Raw genomic sequence first — 22,642 nt, forward strand, 5'->3', positions numbered from 1 at the left:
GTTGATAAACAACTGATGCCGACGCCTTTGTGACAGATTCTCTACCACACTGAGAAAGAAAGAGGACTTTATACGCTTTTTGAGACAGTGAATGAGATCCGCCGGAACCCACAGGCCGCTACGCTTGATTTATACGCTTCACGGAGACCCCGTGCGGCGTTTCTGCCTCGAATCCTCGTTTAGCTTCGATAATGCCAATTGTGGCATGTCATGACAACCGAATGAACAAGGAATCAGCAACGTCCTCTCACCGGCAAAAATGGACTGTGACAATACAAGATCAATGACGCATAAGCCGACATGAAAAACGAACAGAAGGGGCAAAAGTGAGTGAAACCAAAGAAGAGTCGGGCAGGATGCCCGTGGTGGGCCGGTTATGCGGCTGGACCTTGTGTCTTCGTCCCTTTTTTTTATTTTCTCCAGGCCCTAAGCGCCTCCAGTGGATGGCGCAGACCCTAAACTTGCATGGCTCTGATCTAAGATCCTGCATCTCATGGCTGAGACCCGCTCCGGTCGATTTGGGGCGACGCAGCTAACGGGGCAGGGCTGGGCCTGGTCGACTTTCGATTTTTCCGAACTGCCAATACCTATGTTTCACTTCGTGGTTTTTTATATGGAACAATAGCAATTATGATCCCCTTCGAATCCACTTAGATTTCCTTTTCATCTTGGTTCCCTCCCTTCTTTTAGTTCCACCTCATTCTACCCATGTCTACCAACATGTCCACCACAGACCCTGAAAAGCACGTGAGTTCGCGCGGCTGTCTTAAATCGAGACGCTCTCGAATTATCGCGGGCCTTGTTGTCCTCATTGTGATTCTTGCCGCCGTCATCCCACCTGTCGTCGTCACCACTCTTCGCAAGAAACACAACAACAGCATGGGTCCTAAGTCCAAAGTTTTCGTACCACTTTATGTGTACCCTGCCCCCGGGGCATGGTCTCCGCTTGAAGATGTGTATGTTTCACTCTTTCAATTCAGCCCAATACAGACCCCTCCCCGATCCCTTCCCTGGTCCCCAAGCCCAATCCAATCCCAAGCCACAGATATAGCCCGCCACATACAAGTTGCGGCATAATATCCTGCCGTCTGGTCTGGGCGACCACATCAGAGAGAATCCCCACCGTGGCATATTCTCTATCCCAAGAAGGCATTTGAAAAAAAAACCAGTAAACTACAAAAAAGCCCCCAAAGATGCTGATTGGAAAATCCACACTAGGATCTCTACCCACCCAGACGTCAATTTTACTGTCGTAATCAACCCAGGAAACGGACCAGGGCCTAACTCGTTGCCGGATGCGAATTACACTCGTGAAATTCCAAAGCTCGCTTCCCACGCGAATGTTCGCCTTCTGGGGTACGTCCACACTACCTATGCCCAGCGTAACATTTCTCTAGTTCGAAAGGACATTGAAACTTACGCGGCATGGCCGACGAATTCCTCAAACCCGGACTTAGCTGTTCGGGGTATATTCTTCGATGAGACTCCCCAGGCATACAGTGCGCCTTCCTTGGCTTACCTGCAAAATATGACGGACCTTGTCAGGGGTCTGAAAGGGCTTGGTTCCGATCCATTTGTGAGTTTCTTTTTTTTCACTTTTCCTATCCCCATTCAAGTTGTTCTGCTCGAACAAATTTGTGGCTCTACTTGCGCCTCATTCCCCTTGCATGACATCTTCATTCACAACCCCTCATCCTGCCCCCACTACCATACCCTGGTTCACGCGTGGTTCTATTCCTGTAGCCACACATTTCAACCATTGATGCATGTTTTTGGACCGGAGATTTTAAAAAAAAAGTGAAAAATAAAATCTCCCGAAAGACATGCATTCCTACTATTGAGCGCCCTTTATTTCCCTTTCTGGTCTTTCGAAGCGAATCCCTGAAACTAACCATGTCGGCAGGTCGTCCACAACCCTGGCGCCATCCCAGATTCTCGGTACCTACCTTCGGCCGACTCAACGGTCGTATTCGAAGAAACTTACAACACCTTTGAGACGCGGAATGGAGCTAACCTGTTCACGGCGATCCCGGACAGCAATCGCTTGCAGCTCTGTGCCGTGATCCACTCAGTACCCGATACCGTGGAGGGATCGAAGCTGCGCGAACTAGTGAAGGAGGCCCGCAAAGTGGCAGATGAGCTTTTCATCACTCACCTTAGTACCAACTACTATGCTAGCTTTGGGAACCAGTGGAGCGAGTTTGTTGATTTGATGGCAGCATGAGCATGAGGAGCCTGATGGCGTTGTTGGGAAAGGATATTCCGCTATGGTCTGTTCTAATGAAGTCATGATGTGTTGAATGATGCGTTTTTTTTCTTAGTTAATACTAGTTGGGAATAGTAAATGATGGTTAATTTATTTTTTATTGACCACTCGTCCACGTTGACGTTGACGTTCTCTCGTCTCTCCAATCATCTGATAGATAGATGATCGGCTGCCTGGACGTGATGTAGAAATTCCACCACTGCCTGTTTTTGATTTTTTTCCCTTGCTTTCAACGTATGACCCAAGAAACTAGTTGCAGGTTTTGGGAGGCCGAGAGAGATGCCAAGACTTGATAAATTGAAGAAATAAAATCGTCGTGAAAGAAAACAGAGGACGTGTAGGTGGAACCGGTGTAGACACCTCCTTCGGGAAAAGTGGAGTCGTGGAGTCGGGCCGCCCATCGTTGTACTGTAATTTTCAAACTAGAGCTCGTATTCATACATCGTATGCCCACCCAGTTAGGTTAGCCAAACTGTTCCCAATAGCACGGCATTTTCTCGTGGCGTTTCAAAATCCATAGTTCTGGCTGGGCATCATGGTTTTCGAGCGCCAGTTTGGCCTGCTCGAAGCGAATTGCTGCTACGACGTACAATCTCACCACTTCCATGGTTAAAAAAGCCAATGACTTGTACAAATGGTTGGTCGGGCAGGAAAATTGGTAATGATGCATAGAGCAGAGGTTTCTCCAAACGCCGAAAGAAAGGAAAAAGCAAAATCGAAGAAAGTGACAAGTCACCTTCCCTACTGGGAGGACAGATGAAGCCATACGTACTGTTTTTCCAAGTTGCCGCTGACCTGACCAGTCGGAGAGGCAGTACACCGCACCATGAGACATTACTTGGCAAGATTGACCAATAAAATACTTCTATTCCGTCACAGCTCCTAACGACAAAAGGTCCAGCGCATCTACTCGTACTCTAGAGTAAACCAGCCAGAGGCATTCTCCCTGCGTGTCTCAAGAACAGATGCAGGCAAATTGACGTTGCTACCACCGTAGTAGAGACGTCCAAAAATAGTCAGACATAGATGAAAGTATTCCAGGGCCCTGCAATTTGACTTAGTGTTACTGATCAATCAAAGTTAGGAAGAGCGGTGGGGAGACCTGAGAACCTGAGACAACAACGTGATACCTGACAAAGATCTCGGCAGCAGATGCATACGGGTACTCTAGATGAGGCTACTAGGGGTATTACGACACAACGCTGCGATGACACAGAAACACCGAATATGGACCCTAGATGTATTTTGAACTATGTGATATTATTCTTCTCCAAAGGGACATGGAAAAGTCGTAGGTTTGAAATGAAATTTTTTGACTCGAGCTTACTGTGCCAGGAACCGGTTACACACGGTGCTCCCCGAGCTTGACAGCAAAATGCATGGAAAATTGATCATGCATTAAATCTTGGAGCACAGTAGATAATTCAGCAATTCTCCGTACACCGGTTACACACAACATTACCTCCAGGGCTCTCTGTTCGGGTTGCCTCTCCACATTCCGTGGCCCGTGAGAGTTTCGATCCGTCTCCTGGTAAACTAGTACGGCAGTGCATCTACCGAAGAGACTAACGACAAAACCAGTATGAGGAAGGACAATCCCTCCGATTAGCGTAGTCTGATCTAGCTTATTTGAGCCCTCGGGGGGTTAATCTGCTACTACATATAGGATTACGAATGCACTAACTATTCAGAGATATAAATCGACATAGTCGGATTGAGGCTAATGAAAAGACCGGAGAAAAGTGCATGGGGCCGCGTACTATTCGCAAACTTGAACTGTTTCACCATGCATAGGGGGTGGGGAATTCTAGGGGCTAGCAGGCTGGCTAGAGTAAGTACAGTGCGTGAAGTCAAACATCGGGAACCGTTTGTTAATTACCCGGGCTACACCTTCATGTCCACATACCCAGCCACCGGGGTTGGGGGCTGATGATTGACAGAACTTGAACCGAGCAACCGTTCCACTCAAGACGCACGCAGGACGAGAACGAACTCCTGTTCAGCCTCGGGGGCAAATGATAATCCTTCAAATGGTCAACATGCGACCGCCGCATCACCCGAAAGGATCGGATCCCGACCGCAAGAAGTTCTGGAATGGCTTGGCAGTGCGAGAAAAAGTTAGGTCCAATCCTGCAGCTCGCTTAGGACAACAGGAGAGACCGTCGTTGCACGATCTTGAAATGTTACTCCTCGCCCACACCTGTTCAGGCAATGATCCGGCCCTCGCACGGCTCAAGTGGAGTCCGGGAGTAAGTGGATTCGAGTTCTCCCATGTGGTGTGAACCAGTCATCTCGGTTTGATGGGGGTTCGCGGTCAGGACCTCGGGCAGATCCGCACCGGGAGCCACTCGGGCTGCCGATCTTAGCGCTTTGGTTCGATCTTTTTGCATGCACATCGCCATTGCTTTTTTTTCCTTTCCTTTTGCTTTCGCTTCAGGATGTCAAAAGAAGAAGTTGGGTCGTAGATCCTTTGATAAATCACATCATCAGCTGTTGGAATAGGCGCTAAGAATGAGCTTGCGGTAGTCATTGATGATGGTTTTCACCGGTTGTCCCTTTGTGCCGATAGCTCGATATCTCGGCAAAGCGCGGAAAATTAGCACAAGGCTGGGCAAAACATTACCACTGTGAGTACGAGGATTCGCCAGAGCGGAGAGGGGCCTGTAAGAGATTTATCACCAAGTTAGCTTTGCTGTGGCTTTATCGTGGGGCCTACCGACGCGGGAGGAGGCGATTCGGGAGAAAAATCAATCTCGTTCTCAAACGCATTTCTGCAAGGGCGAGAGATTCAAAGTTTATGTTCCGAAGCCAAAATAAAATTTCTGACATGTCCAACACCATTGGTCGGTGAAGGCTCGTGTTGATCTGTTGCGGACCATGGGAAGAAGGAAAGCCAGCGCGGGGAAATGGGGGGGGGGATTGCAGTAAATCGAATCTTACCGTCCCGTAATCGACGAGTACTGTCCACAAACTGAAAATTACCAGGAATTACCAGAGCCGGAACCTCAGGCCCGTACTTACGAATAATACCACCATCGCCCGCCCTAATGCACCACAATTACATTTGTCGACAGCCCCTAGTCAATTCCAATACAGACAACTTCCTCCGCAAAACATAACCAATACACTTGTTCGTTCCAGACAGGGATCAAGTAGCGCCAAGAAATGCCAAGCAAAAAGCAAAAGTTCGGTGGATCAATCGCCTTCTGTGAATCACCCTGGGAGGTGAGCTTGGGCAGTCTGGGCAGCCTCAGCCACGGATGAGTGCCGAGACAGAAACAGCTCAAAGCACGCAATGGCCTGTCTGCACCTGCGCCTCATGCAATGGAACATCAGAAATAAAATCCGGACAGAATCAAAGAGCCCTTTGTCTTTTCAGGGTCTTCGGATCTTCGGCAGAACATCACTCCTACATATGTGCGCACAATGCATCAATCTATCTTTGGAGGACCACCGCCCCCAACTATACTCCGTACCAAGACGATAGATAGGGCTGGGCATGGGATCGCGAAATCCGAAGTCCAATTTTCCCACGCTATTGACTCGCGCCCAAATCCGTGGCGCGAACGATCTGGGCATTTACAGATCCCGCGCTAGCGAATACTAACAAACTGTGGACCGGATGTGTCCGGTTCGATGGGTTCGCTGGCGCCGCAAGTTGGCGAGGGCGTCAAAGTAAGGTGTCTTGAGGCGAGCACCGAATCGTCTCAGTTTGATTTCCGTCTTTATGTACCAGGTTCTTGGGATATGGCATTAGTGAAGGGAGGCTATGTATGCATATACGGGGTCGGGGTCCGTTGGGCATTTTAGTGCTTAGTGAATAGCTGCATATCGTATGTAGATGTTGTGGAGAATTTTGGAGCTGAATACATGGAAAGAAAAGGCGAGCATGGACTTTCTAAGCTAAGCTTCGGCGAGTCTTCGGGCTGGAGACAATTTACGGCCGTAGAGCTTGACTTTGACGCCTTGGATTGGCATGATGGTTTTGCGAAGCGAGGATGTGAAGTTTGATCAGTGTTTTTGATTATTATTGATGGGATTACTTTACGCCAAGACGGTGGCAGAATCACTGCCATGGATTCAAGCTTGTAAACGAGCACAATAGATTGGTACTGTACGTAAAGAGTATTGAAAACATAGGAGGCATTGATGATAATGAGAAATACAAAGATGAGTAAGCCATAAGGTTGCTAATGAGTACATAGTATAAGTGCAGGCTGAAAGAAAGAAAGAAAGAAAGAAATATCTAAAGTCTCATGGCGATTCTTTCAGGAGCAGTATTCCACCCAGTTGTCCAGGTCCATGTTCTTAATGACAGTGGAGAAGTCGGAGGCGCTGTCAGCATCGCAAGAAGATGACTTCTGCTTAGTCGTGACTTCATCATCATTATTAGTGTCATCTCCCTTAGGGTATTCAATGTGGAAAACAGGCTTTTTCGCATCCGTGAAAGCGGCATATGTATCACATTCCGTATACTGAGCACACTGCTCATTGACAGACCATTGCATATTCTTGATGACGGAACCAATGATTGCACCACCGTTCTTGAGTCCAACAGACAATCCTCGGCTGTGAGCCTGCCCTGCGAGCCAGTTGACAAAGTCGATAGCATCATCCTGTGTCAGCTTCAGGCCGTTTGAGTTGTCATAAGCGTCGATGTTATCGGGGTCGACTCCGTCACATCCCTTGTCTTTGGCCAGATCCAGGCGCGTCTGCATGATTTTGCGCACATTTTTGGAATTGGTGTCGAGCCAGCGCTCACCGGGCCAGTCGTCAAGGTTAGATCCCTTATCCGAGCTGGTGAAGTCGTCGGCATCACTGCGCCAATTTTCGTAGGTACCGGCGGAAAAGTAGCAGATCACCTTGCGGTTCATAGCTTGCAGGCTGGAGATGGTGGATTTGGGATTGTCAAAGAGGTCAATGTCATAGACGTCCGCGTCGATCTTGGTGTTGTTCAGCGGGTAAAGGAGCTCGATCTGCCACTTGACGCCAACTGCCGGTTGCCATTTCACAGTGGTGTTGCCCGAGCTTGTATCATTTCCCCCGCTACCACTTCCACTTCCGCTGCCGCTGCCTTCATCGTTGCCGTCGTCGCTGCCATGATTCAGGCCGATTCCCAGGCCAACACCGAGACCAACGCCAATCGCGACAATTATCAAGCCAAGAGCAGAGAAGAGTAGGACCTTCTTCTTCGTGGACCAGGCCCACCAGCCACCTTTAGACATGTTTGAGTAATGAGAGTCAAGAATGGAACAGGATTCTGAATGAGATTCTTGTTATGATGATCAAGGCAGAACGAGGTGTATTTCAATGATCAAAGGAGCTTGGGGTTAAGATCACCGTGGTCCACCTGGCATAGTCAAGCGGTGGGGGATCGGCGTCGTGTGGTGAGATTGTGATTGATAAAGAAAAATTAATATGGACAAGATAACAAATCAAGAGTGGCTATGGGGAATAGAGAAATTTAAGCTCAAAGAAAATCAAGGTCCAGGGTCACCAGGACTGGGGGCTGAGCTTTTTCGGTGGTGATTTGTGGCGATCCTTCTTAGGCAGCCGCATAAGGCGTTGGATGGGATGATAGGATGTCACCCTACGAGCTCAACTTTAGGATTTGGGGGGGGTGAATGATAATTAGGAAAATAGATCCTGTGGCTTTGAGTGCGTCAAATGATGCAGGGGGGATGGGCAAATTCGAAGGGTCTGCAGAGTTTGAAAGCAAAGAAAGAACAGGGGGGGCCAAGATGGGAGCCTGGACAAAGCGAGAAATCCCGCGCGAAAGCGAGGCAAGGCAAGGCGAAGGGGTGACCGCGCCACAGTTTGGGATTGGGGCTGCCAGAGCCAGTTCCAGTGTCAGAATGCCAACAGTGGAGCAGACCCAGGACCACATGGGTTCGAAATAAGGTGGTGGAACCAATGTTGATCTACCGCGATCATCGATCAGAATTGGGTCTGAGTTCAGGCGTGCCCTCGATGAAGTTAGTTTACCGTGGACCGTGAGCAGTGGGCAGTGGGCAGTGGGCAGTGGGCAGTGGGCAGTGGGCAGATTCAAAAATCCCAGGCCCAGCGACTTCTACGAATAGAGCGATAATTTCGCCATTCGCCATTCCGCCGTCTGCCGAGCTAATGCTGTTCGGATCCCCAAAATACAGAAACTAAAACTAGAACTAAAACTAAAATAGACAAAGCCCTCGCCAAGGAACTAGACAACGCTAGAGGTCAAGGGAAGATGCAGCGCCCCCCTTCTGTTTTCAGGCCGAGACCGGATCATGATTCATCAAGCTTTTGTTTTTCCTTACTCCGTCCGCCTCGTATGTACACAACAAACGAGGTTGAAATTAAAGCAATGACCTACCTACTCAGCCAGCCCATTCAGGAACACAACGGTACCTCCCGAGCGCCCCTTAGTTTGGGCGTATCGCCCTGTGACAGATCGGATGTGATGTGATGTGATGTGGTGATGAGAGGGGATGAAGAGGTCAGTCTTTAGTCTCCTTGGACCATCTAAGACACACCCAATCGTTGTTCCTGTCACCGATGCCTGCGCTGTCAAGCGCCTTGTGTCATCGGTGGATTCCCTTGATCGATGGAGCCATTTCGGATTTGGTTTCTTGGTTTCTTTAGCCCTTGCCAAGGATCAGCCGTGTAAAGTCCCGTGTTTGCAAATACAAAACTACAGTACCGCGCACTGACCCTGTAACAGTTTCCGAAAACGAAGGTGTAATTTAGCAGACCGTCTTGTATTAGCCGAGTACGTATGTATCAAATCCCAGCCCTAACCACGTACCCCGGCATGGTTCGATTACTGATCCAGCCATTTCCCATCGCCCGGGAATGATCGGCCTGAATCTAAGACTTGAGCAGAAATTGATCGTCCTGTTAGCCTTTGACTTGCTGGCTCTGAGCTCCGAACAAGGATCCCCCGGTCATCTGATACTAGCAGACATCCGCTAATGCATCAACACAAAGCATTCCCTGATTTCAAGGCAAACGGAAAATAGCCTAATTTGTAATTAGATACAGGTTCTTCCGCTCAGGGACCTCGCTTTTGCTTGAGAACACTCGATCGCTTGAATTTGCCTCGTACTTTTAACATACTCTCCACATACTCCCACATACTCCCACATACTCCATTTGTGGACCCCACGGTGGGGGAGGAAGGGGGGAGTCCCGGCCGGAATTGAAACATCATTATGGGAGATCGAATCAAAGCTAAACCCAGACAGCTTAGCTTCTAGCTTCATTAGGATCTGCCACATTGATAACCCAATCGCCTGATTCTCCCTTCCGTAATCCCGCGGACGCCACACCCGCAGGTGTAAGTCCATAACGTTCCGTCGACGTCCCGTCGCCTGTGTACTCGTACTAAGACCTCGGCCGCCCTCGGGAATTGAAAATACGCATGCCAAGACCCGCTAATTCTTCGTACATCTCAACTCGAAACTTCCCCGCGCACGCCATTTCTCCCTGTTGAGGGCTGAGGGCCAGCCGCGTGGACTAATATTTTCCCGTCCTTCACTTTACTCTCGACTCTGCAGGTTTTTGGGGCTCTTGGCTCTTCCCAAGGCTATTAGGGCTTACTAAAGCCCAGCCATCGCGAACACTAGTCTCGCATTCATATAGGTAGTGACTTTTCTGGCCACTAGTCGTTTGAGCCAATTATCTCGGCACGGGATGGAGCCGAGAACAGGCGGAGGGGGACAAAAAGAAACCTACTCCGTGCTCGTACGGAGTAGAAAATAGATTAATTCGTTCTATGCCGATTCTGTTGCTATTTCGCGACTGGTGGTCGTTCCTCGCACGGCTCGGGACAATGGAAATTTTCATCGCCGACATATTGTACTCCGTAGCGTGGTAACACACCCGCCCTCTTCCCTGTCAATGTACGTACCTGCCCCCAGATTCCGGTCCCTGCGTTGTACGGGAATGCAGTGCGATCGGGCTGGCGAGGGCCGCCCCAGGAACACAATCCGGAAACTTCTATGTTTGCCGAGTGGCCTGCTCGATTTGTTGGACCTGCGCATGACAGCGGCGCCCATAAGCCGGGGAGTAAAATGGAAATGTGCTTAAACTTGCTGTGTCTGACACTTTAAGTGTTTTTTTTTTCCTGTTCCCTTTTGGAACGGGGCTGACGCCTTTTGGAAAGCTTGCGTAGGCCGCCAGGTCAGATCTCTTGGAGGTCGTGAAAAGAGCGAAGGTCCACGTTGCTGCGCTTTGTATGTACCTCGTACAACCGAGTTCGGTTCGAACCCTGCAGGGTCAGCTTCGTCAAGCAGTTTGACCGCTCTTTGGAATTAGGGCCCAGCACTGTTGGTCTGCGGGAAATGTGACATATCTTATTGTACCTCGTATTCAGGAACAGGTTTATTCTAATTTCCTCTCGATTTTTAGTATTAGGCAAAGTATGTTGCCAAGAATGATGAAGGAAGAAATTTTACTATGTATCACATTATATCAAAAAGAAAAGCAGAATTCATTTCACGACATGCAGAATGATCATCTCATCCGCTCCAATTAGGATCCATTATCGATATTTTTTCTAAATCGGGCAACATAACCAATTAATGTCAGATAAAAGAAGCACTCATAAACAAGAACTAAAGAAAATATTCTGGTGTTTTTGACAAGCCAAGGCGTTGTCGGTGGCTATTTACAGAGAAATAGGGGAGCTGAGAGTGAACGAGACAGGGGAGCCGGAGAGCTGGACCCAGACAGTGGTAGGATCACTGCCGACCTGCTCAACGGTGAAGCCCTTGGCGTCGCTAGGAGCACTGGGGAAGGTCACTGGGATGGGGCTGCTGCAGCTGCTGTCGGTAGCAGAGACAGTGACACCAGTGATCTTCTTGTTGGCGATGGTGTAGCTCAGCGAGTAGCCACACTTATCACGGTTGAAACGAGCCAGGAACGAGGCGGACATATCGGCGTGCTTGAGTGTGATCAGGGGCCACTTGACCAGGCGAACGAACTCAGCAACCTGGGTCTCAACCCAAGCCTGGAAGATAGAGTACTGTCCAGACACGCCATTAACGGTAATAGGATCATTGCCGACGTTCTTGAGGTTGGCCTGGTGGAACATGTAACCGTCGTGATGAAGACCGAACAGATGGCGCATGGTATCGGCCTTCTCAGTGGCGAGCAGGTCTTCGAAGGTTCCACTACCGGCGGAGGTATCGATCCACTCCTGCAGGGTGCAGGCCGGGGTATCGCAGTTGTAATAGATGCGAGTGGCCCAGCGGGGGTTGACCTGCATGCCATTGAAACCATCGGTAGAAGTCACAGTGAAGTAAGGCCACATGGAGTTCTCGGTGTTGAGGAGGGCAGGGCGGGTGTTATCACCGACACAGTTCGTGATACCGTTGTCCCACCAAGCCTGAAGAGCATCTCCGTTGTGGAGACCGGTGATGGCGGGAGGAATGATACCGTTGGCAGTGTAGTGAGTGCTCTGGTCAATACCAACAGCCTTGAGCCAGGCCTGGTTGAAGCTGATCTCGTTGTTCACATCAAAGTAGGTGGCGTTGTTCTGCTCCTCGTGGGTGAAAGTGTGAGAGATGGAGCCAAAGCTGTTCAGGTTGGCAGTGGTGGTCCACCAGTTCAGAAGAGGGTCCAGCTTGTTGCAGGTAGTGGTCCAGTCATAAGCAGTCGGGGTAGCGGGCCACAAGTTGGTACCAGAGCCCAGAGGCTTCTGGAACTCAAGAGCAGTGTCCGGAGGGGAATCGTATTCAATAGCACCATTGTTGCATTTGCTGGCACCAGAGTCGGTGCTTGAGGAGTTCTCGATGTTACCATTTCCGTTGTGACCGACCTCGGGGAAATAGATACTACCAGCGTTCATCTTTGCGAGAATAGTAGGGATCCAGTCACGGACGCCATCCATGTCTGCGGTGGTGATACGGAAGGTGTTTCCACTGGGGTAGTAAATATCGGTCTCGAGGAACATGTCGTCAATCTGAGTGTTCAAGTTGACACGACGATATCCGGCGTACAGTCCACGGGTAATCCAGGTAATCCAGGCATGCTGCAGGTAGTTGGAAGTAGCACTCCAGGTGGTGTCAAACGAGATGAAGAAAGCCAGCTGCTGACGGCCATCAAAGTCGTTGATGACAGCAGCAACAGAGTCACTTGTGACAACAGAGTTGGCAGCGAAGCTAGCAATTTGCTTGGTGGAGGTGGTGTTGCTGATAGTAGCCGGGTAGTGCCAGAGACCAGAAGTGCTGACACCAGCTCCGGTGCGCAGTCCAGAGGTGGGGAAATCGCTGACGTCGGTGAAAGAGATGTCCTGCTCGACACCAGTGTCACAGCATCCACCGCCAATGGCAGAAGCACCGTAGTTGGGACCGGGATAAACATCATATTGGACCATACGAACACTGTATGCGAGCTGGTAGGCATACAGCTGGTTCCACTGGTCGGTGGTCAAGGCACTCTGGTAACCGGTAGCGCCGTAGTCATAGCTGACCTCAGAAGCAACAACGATACCGCCGAAGTTTCCACCGGAGCTGGAGTTCAGAGCAGGCAGAGCAACACCAGCCTGGGGAACAATAAGGGTGGTGAAAGGAATACCATAGGAGTTGAGGCCGGAAGAAGCAACATCAGCGGAAGCAGTGTCCTTGGCAATCACAAGAATGTTGGCAGCAACATTGGCGTTGGTGATTGCCGTGGCAGTGGCCGTAGCCGAGATAGAAATAGCAGTTGAAGACATGCTACTAGTCACAGAGGGACTGGAGATAATTGGCGACGATGAAGCAGTTGAGCTCGAAATAGGCTTGCTGGTAGCTGAGCTCGAGGATACCGTGCTAGAAGAAGCGGAAGATGACGCAGAAGATGAGACTGCGGATGAAGAGACTGTACTGGTAGGAGTTCCAGAAGGCGAGCTGGTAGCCGGGCTTGATAGCGGGGACGAGCTAGCGGTCGAAGAACTGATAGCAGAAGAGCTCAAAGGCGATGAAGTCACGCCAGAGGAAGCAGTTGTGCTACTAACAGGAGTCGAAGTTGGAGAAGCAGTCTGGGTGCTAGAGCCAACGTTCGATGATGAAACACTGGAGCTAACGAGACTTGACACAGGAGAGGAAGTGCCAGTAACAGGCGAGGAGGAAGAATGAGCAGCAGAGGAGCTTGGGGAAGAAAGAATTGCCGAAGACGAAGTCAACGACTGGGACGGGACTGAAACAGAGCAGTCGGGGCAACTGGATGAAGACGAAGAGGGAGCCGAGCTCGATGAACCTGGAACGTCCGAGGAAGAAGCCGAGGTCACAAAGGTCGATTGTGGGGCGGTACTAGGGGACGAAACAGTCTCAACAGAGGAAACAGTGTCACTTGAAGTAGTGGTGATAGAAACAGACAAAGTAGGAGACAGTGATGGGGTTAAAGACGAAGTCAACGATTGGATAGTGGTAGTAACCACGGGAAGGGTAGTGGTGGAGTCAACGACAGCAGTGGTGGTAGTAGTGTGATGACCTGGGGATTGGGATGGGTAGTATGAGTGGGATGAGGACGCTCCCAGGCAATAACGACAGGCTTGTGCTTTGGCCAAACACCAGGGCGAGTGTTGCAGGTTATAAGGCCGTAGAAACAGCCAACCTTCAGAGCCCAAGTCGGTACGTGGACCATCGTGATATCGACCAGGGGTAATAAATGCGAGGAGAATAGGAACTAACGCACCAGCACCATGCAATAACTAACGAGTGACGGGGTCGAGTGCAGAACGAATACACGAGGCTTGCATATCAACTCCTAGAAGGGCATGGTTCTTGACCTTTATGTAGTGGGTGTGGAGTACAATGAAGTCTCCGAGGCCTATCGCCTTTACTGACTATGAAGAAAACCTTTTACGAATGACAATTTCCACGACGCAGTCATCTTTCTCGGCTCCTCCATCGAGAGACATTGTGGCGTGTCTCCATGGAGTAAGATCGATAGGATTGATGAAAATATTTCCTGGGGACCGTGAGCCAAGTGATCGGTTGATTCGGAACAGATCGATTTCAGAGGGTCATGATGTATGCTAGCGGGGCTTTTCAAGGTCTTCATTGGCTTGTTTACAAAGGAGAAAATTCTGTTCAGTGGATATCTTCTGCAGGTCTGGGATACTTTCAGCCCGGGTGCATCTTGACCAGGACTGTAAAGGAATATCATAAGCGAGAAGAAGACGGAAATAAGAAAAGCGAAAAAAGAAAAAGGAAGGTCAATCGGGCTAGCAAACCGAGACAACGCAGACGCTATGGTTTATCGGGAAAAAATCACCGAAGAACCGACAACTGTTCGGTGTTTGGCGTGGCCAAATGCAAAGTACCGAGTCGATGCTCAAGTCTAGCGTCCAGATGGCTTTACCCACTTTTGGGGCTCATCGAAAGAGATAGGCCCAGGTGGCGCTGCGCGGGGGTTGCAGATACATCAACCAGGGGAAAGACACAGGTCCAGACCTTGGCGCCGAGAAGGGGGGGGGGAGGAGGGGACATGGAGGCGTCGAGCTGGCCCTGGTCCCTGGTAAAGTAAATATGCCAGTAAGATGTGACGGTTTTGAGTGGAGATGGTAATATTGATTTGCAAATCCTACGGGGGTCGTAATTTTAATACCCGCAATGAATTACAACTTTCAGTACCGCCCGGCTATTCCTAGTCGGGCTTAGGCCCCTCAACATCTCAACTGCGACTGTTTCCCACGACCCGTTAGTACGTTAACACCGGCGCTAATGTTACCGTGCTAGCTCGAAAGGAATTCCAAAAAAAATAGAAGAAAAAGAATAGAAATGATTCACAGAATGCAGTCACCGCGGGCGAGATGTTTTGCTCCATCAGCTGAGTGGATCGGCCTAGCCTAGCCAACACAGACTCAGTCGTGGAGGTGTGCTTGGCCCGTGTCTGGAACTCACGCCATGTATCAATTGGGGTTCCAAGGCGGAGAAGGACACGGAGTGTGGGATGATTCGAAGTATCACAATCAGATTGACCTGTTAGCCCCAGGTTGATAGTACAGATGTCCGCAGCTATACGGTATACCTCGAAATTGGATTGAGAACAATCGGGGTGGCTACGTCCAATTTTCATCTGCAGTTGAAGAAAAGCAGCCCCCGCCAAAATGATACCACAATGATGGATCGCATGGAGAGCGGGGCTTTGGCTCACACATGGCATCGGGTACATACTAGTTGCAGCACGGGTCAAGTCCATCGCGTGTCTCGCCCATCCCTGCTGCATATCCCGGTGGCTTTGCTGGGCAAAGAAAAAACTTTCGGTGCTATTTTTGTCCTTTGGGCTCAGAAGTCTCCTCGTCTTGCAATCGAAACAGGGTACACACGGACCGTCGTTCTCGACTGAGAGCCAAAAGAGTCAAGAAAAAGCGAGCGGCTTATACGAGCATTCTTGTTGTCCTTCGCGCTAAAGGAGGCAAGCTACAGTAGCTTTCAGTCGGACTTGTCCGTAACCGCAGCAAAGTTGCAACCTCGCTTCCTTCGTTTATTTTTTTGCCTTTTGCGCATCTTCTCTCGTTACTCATATTATCTGCTTGAACTTCCGGCTTGTCGCCCAAATCTTATTATCTTTGACACTCGTTTTCGACATTTGCTCTTCCCGAAAGCAAGCTTCAAAATGCTATAGCGCTTGTTTTCTGAAGTGGCAACTCATCTGACACAGAAAGGGTTTCACTCTATACCCTTTCAAATTCATTCATTTCTCCTTTGCACTTTAAGTGCTTGAGGAGCCCCAAAAATACACGAGGAGAATCACCGACTACTCGCTATGGCAAAGATTCTCTCAGTGCACCCGGTGGGTGGAGCCATATGAGGGACCACTGGTGGCAGTTTGTACGTTTATTTGGTTCACTTTACAATCGATCCTCGATCCCGGTGTATGATTATGGGCAAATGAAACGCTGACTTTTTAATAATAGTTGATGATCGGAGTTTTGTTGGCCTGCGTTGCTATCGGATCCGCGCATATTCTCTGGTCTTTGGTTTCAAAAGCAATTAAATCTTACAAGGTAAGCAGCTCACACATGGGCCAAGGTGCATTCTGCACACAATCACTCATATCAATCTATTTTCCTAGTCGAGATCAGTTCCAGACAAAATCCCTTCAAATGTTTCTCAGCGCCTCGAAAAGCTTGCCAACAGGAGCCTTCGTCTCACCGCGCTCCCAACCAAGCAAAAGCCGTCCTCCTTCGGGGTTTACCTCGGAGCCTTCGAAAAATCTCCGACAGAATCACAAAGTCGGTTGCTGAAACAATGGGACCTCCTGATCGTCGACCCATTCCAAAGTGGAACTACACAGGCCATCACTCAACATGGTCAAAGCCAGGTGTTGGGTCGAATTGATTTCTCGAAAGTCGTCTCGCCAACAGAATCAGCTCTTTTGGCAATTGACAGAATTGAAGAGATTCTGGCCAACAATTTCAACGACACGGCATATTCTGGAATCTTGTTCGCCAATTGGGAAGATCAATTTTCTCCGTCGATCCAGGGGAAATTGTTCGAGGTTATCAAGAGTCTCGGGTTGGAAGTATACCTGGAGACGCAATCACCCGATTTCTTGACGAGCCGAAAGTCTCTCCAGAACAGCGCTATTTCCGGCCTTGTCGTTCGAAATATTAGCATTTTGCCTTCTGGTGAAAAGCGTGACTACTTCCAGATGGCAAAGCTTCAATCCACAATCAAGGCATTTGTCTCCGAATCTTGCATGCGAGACTTCGTTGTTCTTGCATGGGAAACTCTCGATAATGATGCCACTCCCTCGAATGCCATCATTCGACGCTCGATTCAATGGTGTAGCTTCTACAGTGCTGTTTGCTGGATCGGCACCGAGGCTGCTCTACAGGATGCCGAATTGAATGTGCCTACAGTCGAGCCTCTTCCTGCGTTCGGATGGTTGAAAGATGCCGATATCATGAAAACCCATGATACATGGCGCTCGAATTCTCACATTTCTCCATTTGCTGACACTCAAACCGGGTGGGATACCATCCGTGAGCATTTCTCGGAAGTTGACGGACTTCTTGATTCTCAGGAGACGGAAGCTATCTCACCAGAGAGCCCAGGCGCCCGACTTCGTGATCCTCCAGAGTGGGTGGCTCAGGTGAAATCGCAGGGAAGCCCGCTTTCTATCTCCATGTCCGGTCAAGAATATACAGCGTTGGGCTGTTTCCCTCTTGGTTCGGAGTCAACGGCAATGGCCTTTGCTGAAATTCTCCAGTCGCAACAGCGTCTCAAGGGTCTTAGCCTTCTTCACCCGGTTCCAGCGTCAAAAGTCCAAAACATCGGTCTACTTCTTCGTAACTTTCAAGCATCACTTGAAGCTTTAAATGAGGATGAACACCTCATCGCAGCTATCAAGGAGCTGGCCGATAAGGCATCGAATGAGTCTCTCAATGTCTACCTTGCATTGGATTCTGGGTTGAGAAAATCATCCGACGTTCGTTTCTGGTCTGTTTATCAACTTGACGGTGACAACGATAAGACCGAAATATTTGTTTCGAAGAATGCACCTGGTTTAGCCGGAACTATCCTGCACACATTCCTCTCCGCGAAGGGATTTTCACGACATGTGTGCTTTGAAACCGAAGTCGCGATGGCGAGCTGGTCGCAGGATTTGGTGCCGAATACTGATCTCCCTCGACGCATGACTCAGGATATCGATGTCCTCAGTCCGGAAGAGCGACTGCTGCTTCTGCAACATTTGTCGCTGACAGATTCTCAAAGTAACCTCGCAGAAACTATTTGCTCTTATATTCGCAAGCAACTCCTCGATACCCCCTCATTCGCCCAGTTAAAAGAGCTCAACACTGTCGGTTACCTCGATGAATCTGTCTCTGCAGAGGAACTCATCCAGTCGCGCATTGATTGGTACAAGCAACAGGAGTGCCCACATCCATCAGTTACCAGTTCCCTTCGCCTTTTCAGCCAGGTTGACGAACTTTTCACCCAAATTCTGAAGTATCACCGAGAGGACGAGCTTGCAGCCATCACCAAGGGCCTCTGTCAGCTTACGCAGGATGGCAATATTGATGCTTATATCGACATGATGACTCTTTCTCTGTTCTGTGCGGCGCGAAAGGGGTCCTTTGATGAGATCTACACAGAGGTTACCGACCGTAACCCGCTCTTCAACCTTCACCCTGACCAATCGGCAGCTTTTGCGGAGTCGTTCGCGCTCGGATCTCGCTGTGAAGCATACTTTGATGTTGCTCCCAGTGTTTTCGGCAAACTTCTATCCGATCGGTTCAGAGAACACTACAAGTTGCCACAGAATCAGCCTCCGGACTGGGCAAATGGTGCTACAGAGCTTGCGACAGCCTATGCAGGAGCTCAGATTGATGTCAACCCTGACGACAAATCAAAGCCTATGCGTAGTTACCAGCGCTTTACTTTCCTCAGTGTTTTCGCCATTCCAGCTTTGATTGACATCATTCTGCTCACTCTTATCGGACGTGGTCTGTATCTTTCTGCTTACATGACCGTCGAAGAGCAAAACAGTGCGACTATGGCATTGATGATTTCGCTGCTTCTCTCAGGAGGCATTGGTACGATGATTGCTTGTGGTGGCCCTTACTACCTCATCTCTATGGCATTTGCTGCTTCCAACATGTTTGTCTTGATCCGACTCATTGCTGGTATTGCATTCACTATCGCTGGTGGCTTGATCGGGTTTGTCGCCATCTCCAGCGTCAGAGGCCCTCGGGCAGGTATTATCTTCTACCTTTATCTGGTCTCGCTGACTATCTACTTCTCGACCTTTGCTTCTCTGGCAAGCTTCAGTTACCCAGGCTCCACATTCCTGTCGGGTCGTAAGGCTATCATTATGTGCATTCCAATCCTCTTCGCGTCCCCCATCATCACCACTTTCACCGGGCACGATTCTGCGATCTATCTCGCCGTCATCTACATTTTTATCGGTGTACTGCTGCTTTGCCTGCGATCAACTACGTCCAAGTGGGTGACTTGGTATCAATCCTTGCGACGGACGGATGATACCGAAATTCGCAAATGGTATATTTCTGTCCATGGAAACGATGATGAAAAGGTCTTTGGAACTCTCAGTGATCCAGCTGCACTCAAACTCGCACGTGAAGCTCTTCTCGAGGATGTGATGGCTGAAAAGAACCGCGGACTATTTTCAAGGTCAACTACCGACAAGCTCGTCAAGGAGATCGCCCGCGATTGGGAATCTACCAACTTCCTTCTCGATTGGTACTGCCGATATGCCGATGTTTCCCGTCCAATCCCGTTCAGTTCTGGATGGAACATTCAAACTAAGGTTGCCCTGGATGTCCTGCGTAATTCGCAGAAAGGACTCAAGCTACACAATGCCTTCGTACACTGGCGCCAGTCCAGCAAGGAGATAGGCTGCGGTGTTCTCTACTTCGTCATTGCTCTTCTCGACAAATGGATCCAAATGCTGAGCGGTGATAAACAACTTTCCGGTCTCCTCGGAGCTTCCCTTAGTGATGCGAACCGTATGGCTACCGGATTTGCTTTGGCATATTATCTGATTGGTGCTGTTCTCATCGACACCAAGGCCCAAGAACTTCATGAAGCTATCGGAGGCAAAGCACCAGAGGCCGTCAGCGAGTCCAAACATATTCGCCCCTCGCAAAAGGGTGATGTTCACTTCCGGCGAAAGGTTTATTGGCGAACTCTCTTCAAGTTTCTCCTATGGCATGTGTGGAGTCTTGCTCTGTCTACCGCTTTGCTCTGGACATTCCAAGCACCTTTGGAAGGCGTGATCATTTTCTTCACATACGTGCTTGCCTACACCGGTCTCATCTGGTACCAATACACCAAGATCTTTACCGGTCCCCATGCATTGAAACCACTCCTCACGGGAATATTCGTCGGATTGCCTGTTGGAATCGCTCTGAGAGTCTGTCTTCCCGATTTCAATTATTCGCAAATCATTGGTCTAGGAGCCGCAACTTGGATTGTTGCCATACTGTCTCTCTGGAATGCGAAAATGGGAATGCCTAACAAAGTCGACTCACTCGTTGAGATGGGCAAGATCTATCATGCTTTCACCACACCGTGGTCCGATCCTGAGTGGTCCCAGCAAGAGCTCCAGAGCTTTTATGAGAGAGTATCTCTCCTCCCGGCCGACTCCCGTTTCCAAGTTCTGCTCAGCGCCCACCCCGGAATCGAGATCAAGCAGGCCCTGGTCAATCGCAGAGAGGAGATTCGTGTTGATGAAGCCTTCCCAAACTCCAAGGACATCATCACCCAAGCCTTGAGTCTTTGGGAGAAGAACGACATACAGATCGAGCTTGTGCCTCAAGGTTCGCTCGGCCCCAGTATTCGAGCCTTGGGGTGCTATAACCAGGGTATACTTCATTTGGCTATCAGCGTGAGAGGTCTACACGATGAGCGATTGGATATCAGTGCCAATTGCCAGATCATTGCGGAGACCATGGTTCATGCCGTCGCAGAGATGATGTTGGGAGTCCCTCACGATTATGCCATGCTCTCTGAGGCAATTGTGTCTGGTGGCGTCTCACACACCATGGCTCGCCAACTTAGAGAGGAAGCCAATACTCCTCTTGTCGTGCGCTGGGCCAAGAAGGAGCTTTTGCGTCAGCTTTGCCTTGGCTTCGAGCCAGACCTTCATTGGGATAAGCTAACTGTCAAGGTTCGAACTGCTCTATTGAATCGCTGCCTGGGACTTCACGCGGATCTCTCCATCGGCCAACACCAGTGGCTGCGAAAGAGACTCTGTCAATTTGACTCGCAAAGTCTTGATGTTCATATTGCGCGATGCAATCTTGGAGCAGCCACTGCGATCAGCATTCTCGACTACGCCCACTATGGAACTGGAGAGGCGGCCGTTCCCAAGGACCCTGAGACTACCGAATACATTCCCTACGTTCCCAGAAAATTGCCAGCGGCTATCTCATTCCTTCGCGCGCCATTCAGCTATTCCTATCACACGCTTGGCTCCATTGTCAAGTTCATCATGGTTGCCTTGCTTGCCGATCCCGAGTTCCAGAGAGAGTTTGATCATGTCAGTCAGTCTCTACACACTTTCGTTCGTGTACCGTCAGTCTTTCTGCTCAATATGGTCTGGGTCTATGCCAAGATCTGTCAAGATCTGGGGTTGTCTTTCTTCTTGTTCCACGGCCGCAAGAACGTCAAGCAGTTGTGGGAAGAAACCAAATCCATGACAGTTCACATCAAGAAGAGCAGAGTCCTCATTCAAAGCTTGGATGGAACTTTTACAGCTTTCAGACATCAGGAGACTGATGGAGGCTTCAAGTTCTACCAATACGTTGGTGAACATAAGACAGAGCCGAAAGAGGCAAAGGCGCTGAAGTACATCAGCAGCTATTCCAGTGAAATGCTTCTTCTGATTAGACAAGAGTTTAAGGATGGAAAGCTCATCAATGAGTACCATTACGACTACCACGTCCCGGGAAAGAAGGGCTTTAAACTGGGCAAAATCTCGACCAACCGCACTCCTCTTGGCCGACGCTGCGTTCAGGGCGAGAATCATCTTCAGAGCATTGCTTATAACCCTAAGGGTCTCGTCGATAGGGGTTCGTACATGAAAGATGGCAACTTGATTAGTTTCAAGTATCACTATCGCAAGAATCCCCGTTTCGGTGACGAACTCCTACGTGCTGAATTCTCCCTTTCTCACATCACTGCCAATGTCGCCTGGTGTGCACCTCCCCTTCGTCACCCTGAGAAGCACAATCGCTACATTCCGCACTCAAAGGTCATGGAAGCAACATTTGTCCAGCTCGGAAATGCCGATGTCTATGAGAGTCGCTGGCTTTATGATCACAAGTTCCACCCGACCATCTTCACCACCATCAATGGAATGAAGGTTCAAACCCCGCCCATGATTGAGCACGATTATCTCGGTGTTCTGGCCAAGCCGAAGTATACCAGCTTCTTGCATGACAATCCTTTCCTCTTCTGCAAGAGTCTCAAGTCTAATGTCTTCACCCGCTTGTTCGGTTTGACAAAGTTGCGTTTCGCTGTCTCCACCTCCAAGGCTCGTTCACTCATGTGGAAAGCATGGAAGGATCGCACTGACCTTGATGGTATTGTCGTTCGCTGGATGGATGACCGCCTTCTTCGCAAAGACAGCGTCCTTGCTCCCTACTGGCGCAGTCGCGACTGGGGTAACCTTACGAATGCAAAGAAGTATGTCAATCTTCGCGCAGATGCCATCATGGCTAGCACGGATCTCGACGACAACATCTCGAGCTGGACACCTCTGGCTGTCAAAATCAGCGATCTGATCAACTTTGGCCCTGGAGGTGATGCCGTTGTGACAACCCGCTCCAAGGACTTTTCCAATGACACTGAGGAGACTCTGCACGTCATGGCCGCTGACAATGGTACTTGGCCTAACGAGGAGGTGGTGTCTCTGCCTGTCGACGAGACATGATCAATT

The 22,642-nt window shown here is 49.7% G+C and overlaps 5 protein-coding genes across 5 annotated transcripts; 3 read left to right on the top strand and 2 right to left on the bottom strand.

Moving 5' to 3' along the window:
• Positions 1-720: 720 nt before the first annotated feature.
• N7481_012656 (spherulation-specific family 4 protein) lies at positions 721-2,224 on the top strand (the record flags this gene model as incomplete). The annotated part of the gene is made up of 3 exons (XM_057271875.1): positions 721-956; positions 1,219-1,576; positions 1,904-2,224. The coding sequence occupies 3 exons, from the start codon at positions 721-723 to the stop codon at positions 2,222-2,224; spliced, it is 915 nt and encodes a 304-aa protein (XP_057116063.1).
• Positions 2,225-4,305: 2,081 nt separating this feature from the next.
• On the top strand, positions 4,306-4,548 carry N7481_012657 (uncharacterized protein; the record flags this gene model as incomplete). Its single annotated transcript, XM_057271876.1, has 1 exon — positions 4,306-4,548. The coding sequence occupies one exon, from the start codon at positions 4,306-4,308 to the stop codon at positions 4,546-4,548; it is 243 nt and encodes an 80-aa protein (XP_057116064.1).
• Positions 4,549-6,534: 1,986 nt separating this feature from the next.
• N7481_012658 (endo alpha-1,4 polygalactosaminidase) lies at positions 6,535-7,491 on the bottom strand (the record flags this gene model as incomplete). The annotated part of the gene is made up of 1 exon (XM_057271877.1): positions 6,535-7,491. One exon carries the CDS (start codon positions 7,489-7,491, stop codon positions 6,535-6,537), a length of 957 nt encoding a protein of 318 aa, XP_057116065.1.
• A 3,422-nt stretch (positions 7,492-10,913) lies between these two features.
• On the bottom strand, positions 10,914-12,962 carry agd3 (putative extracellular serine-rich protein; the record flags this gene model as incomplete). The annotated part of the gene is made up of 1 exon (XM_057271878.1): positions 10,914-12,962. One exon carries the CDS (start codon positions 12,960-12,962, stop codon positions 10,914-10,916), a length of 2,049 nt encoding a protein of 682 aa, XP_057116066.1.
• A 3,076-nt stretch (positions 12,963-16,038) lies between these two features.
• On the top strand, positions 16,039-22,636 carry gtb3 (glycosyltransferase family 4 protein; the record flags this gene model as incomplete). The annotated part of the gene is made up of 3 exons (XM_057271879.1): positions 16,039-16,062; positions 16,149-16,238; positions 16,307-22,636. 3 exons carry the CDS (start codon positions 16,039-16,041, stop codon positions 22,634-22,636), a joined length of 6,444 nt encoding a protein of 2,147 aa, XP_057116067.1.
• Between the last annotated feature and the right edge of the window lie 6 nt (positions 22,637-22,642).

Source organism: Penicillium waksmanii, assembly GCF_028829765.1.
Source record: "Penicillium waksmanii strain IBT 27052 chromosome Unknown utg000010l:1.0-3698451.0:1.0-3701458.0, whole genome shotgun sequence".
Taxonomy (NCBI): Eukaryota; Fungi; Ascomycota; class Eurotiomycetes; order Eurotiales; family Aspergillaceae; genus Penicillium; species Penicillium waksmanii.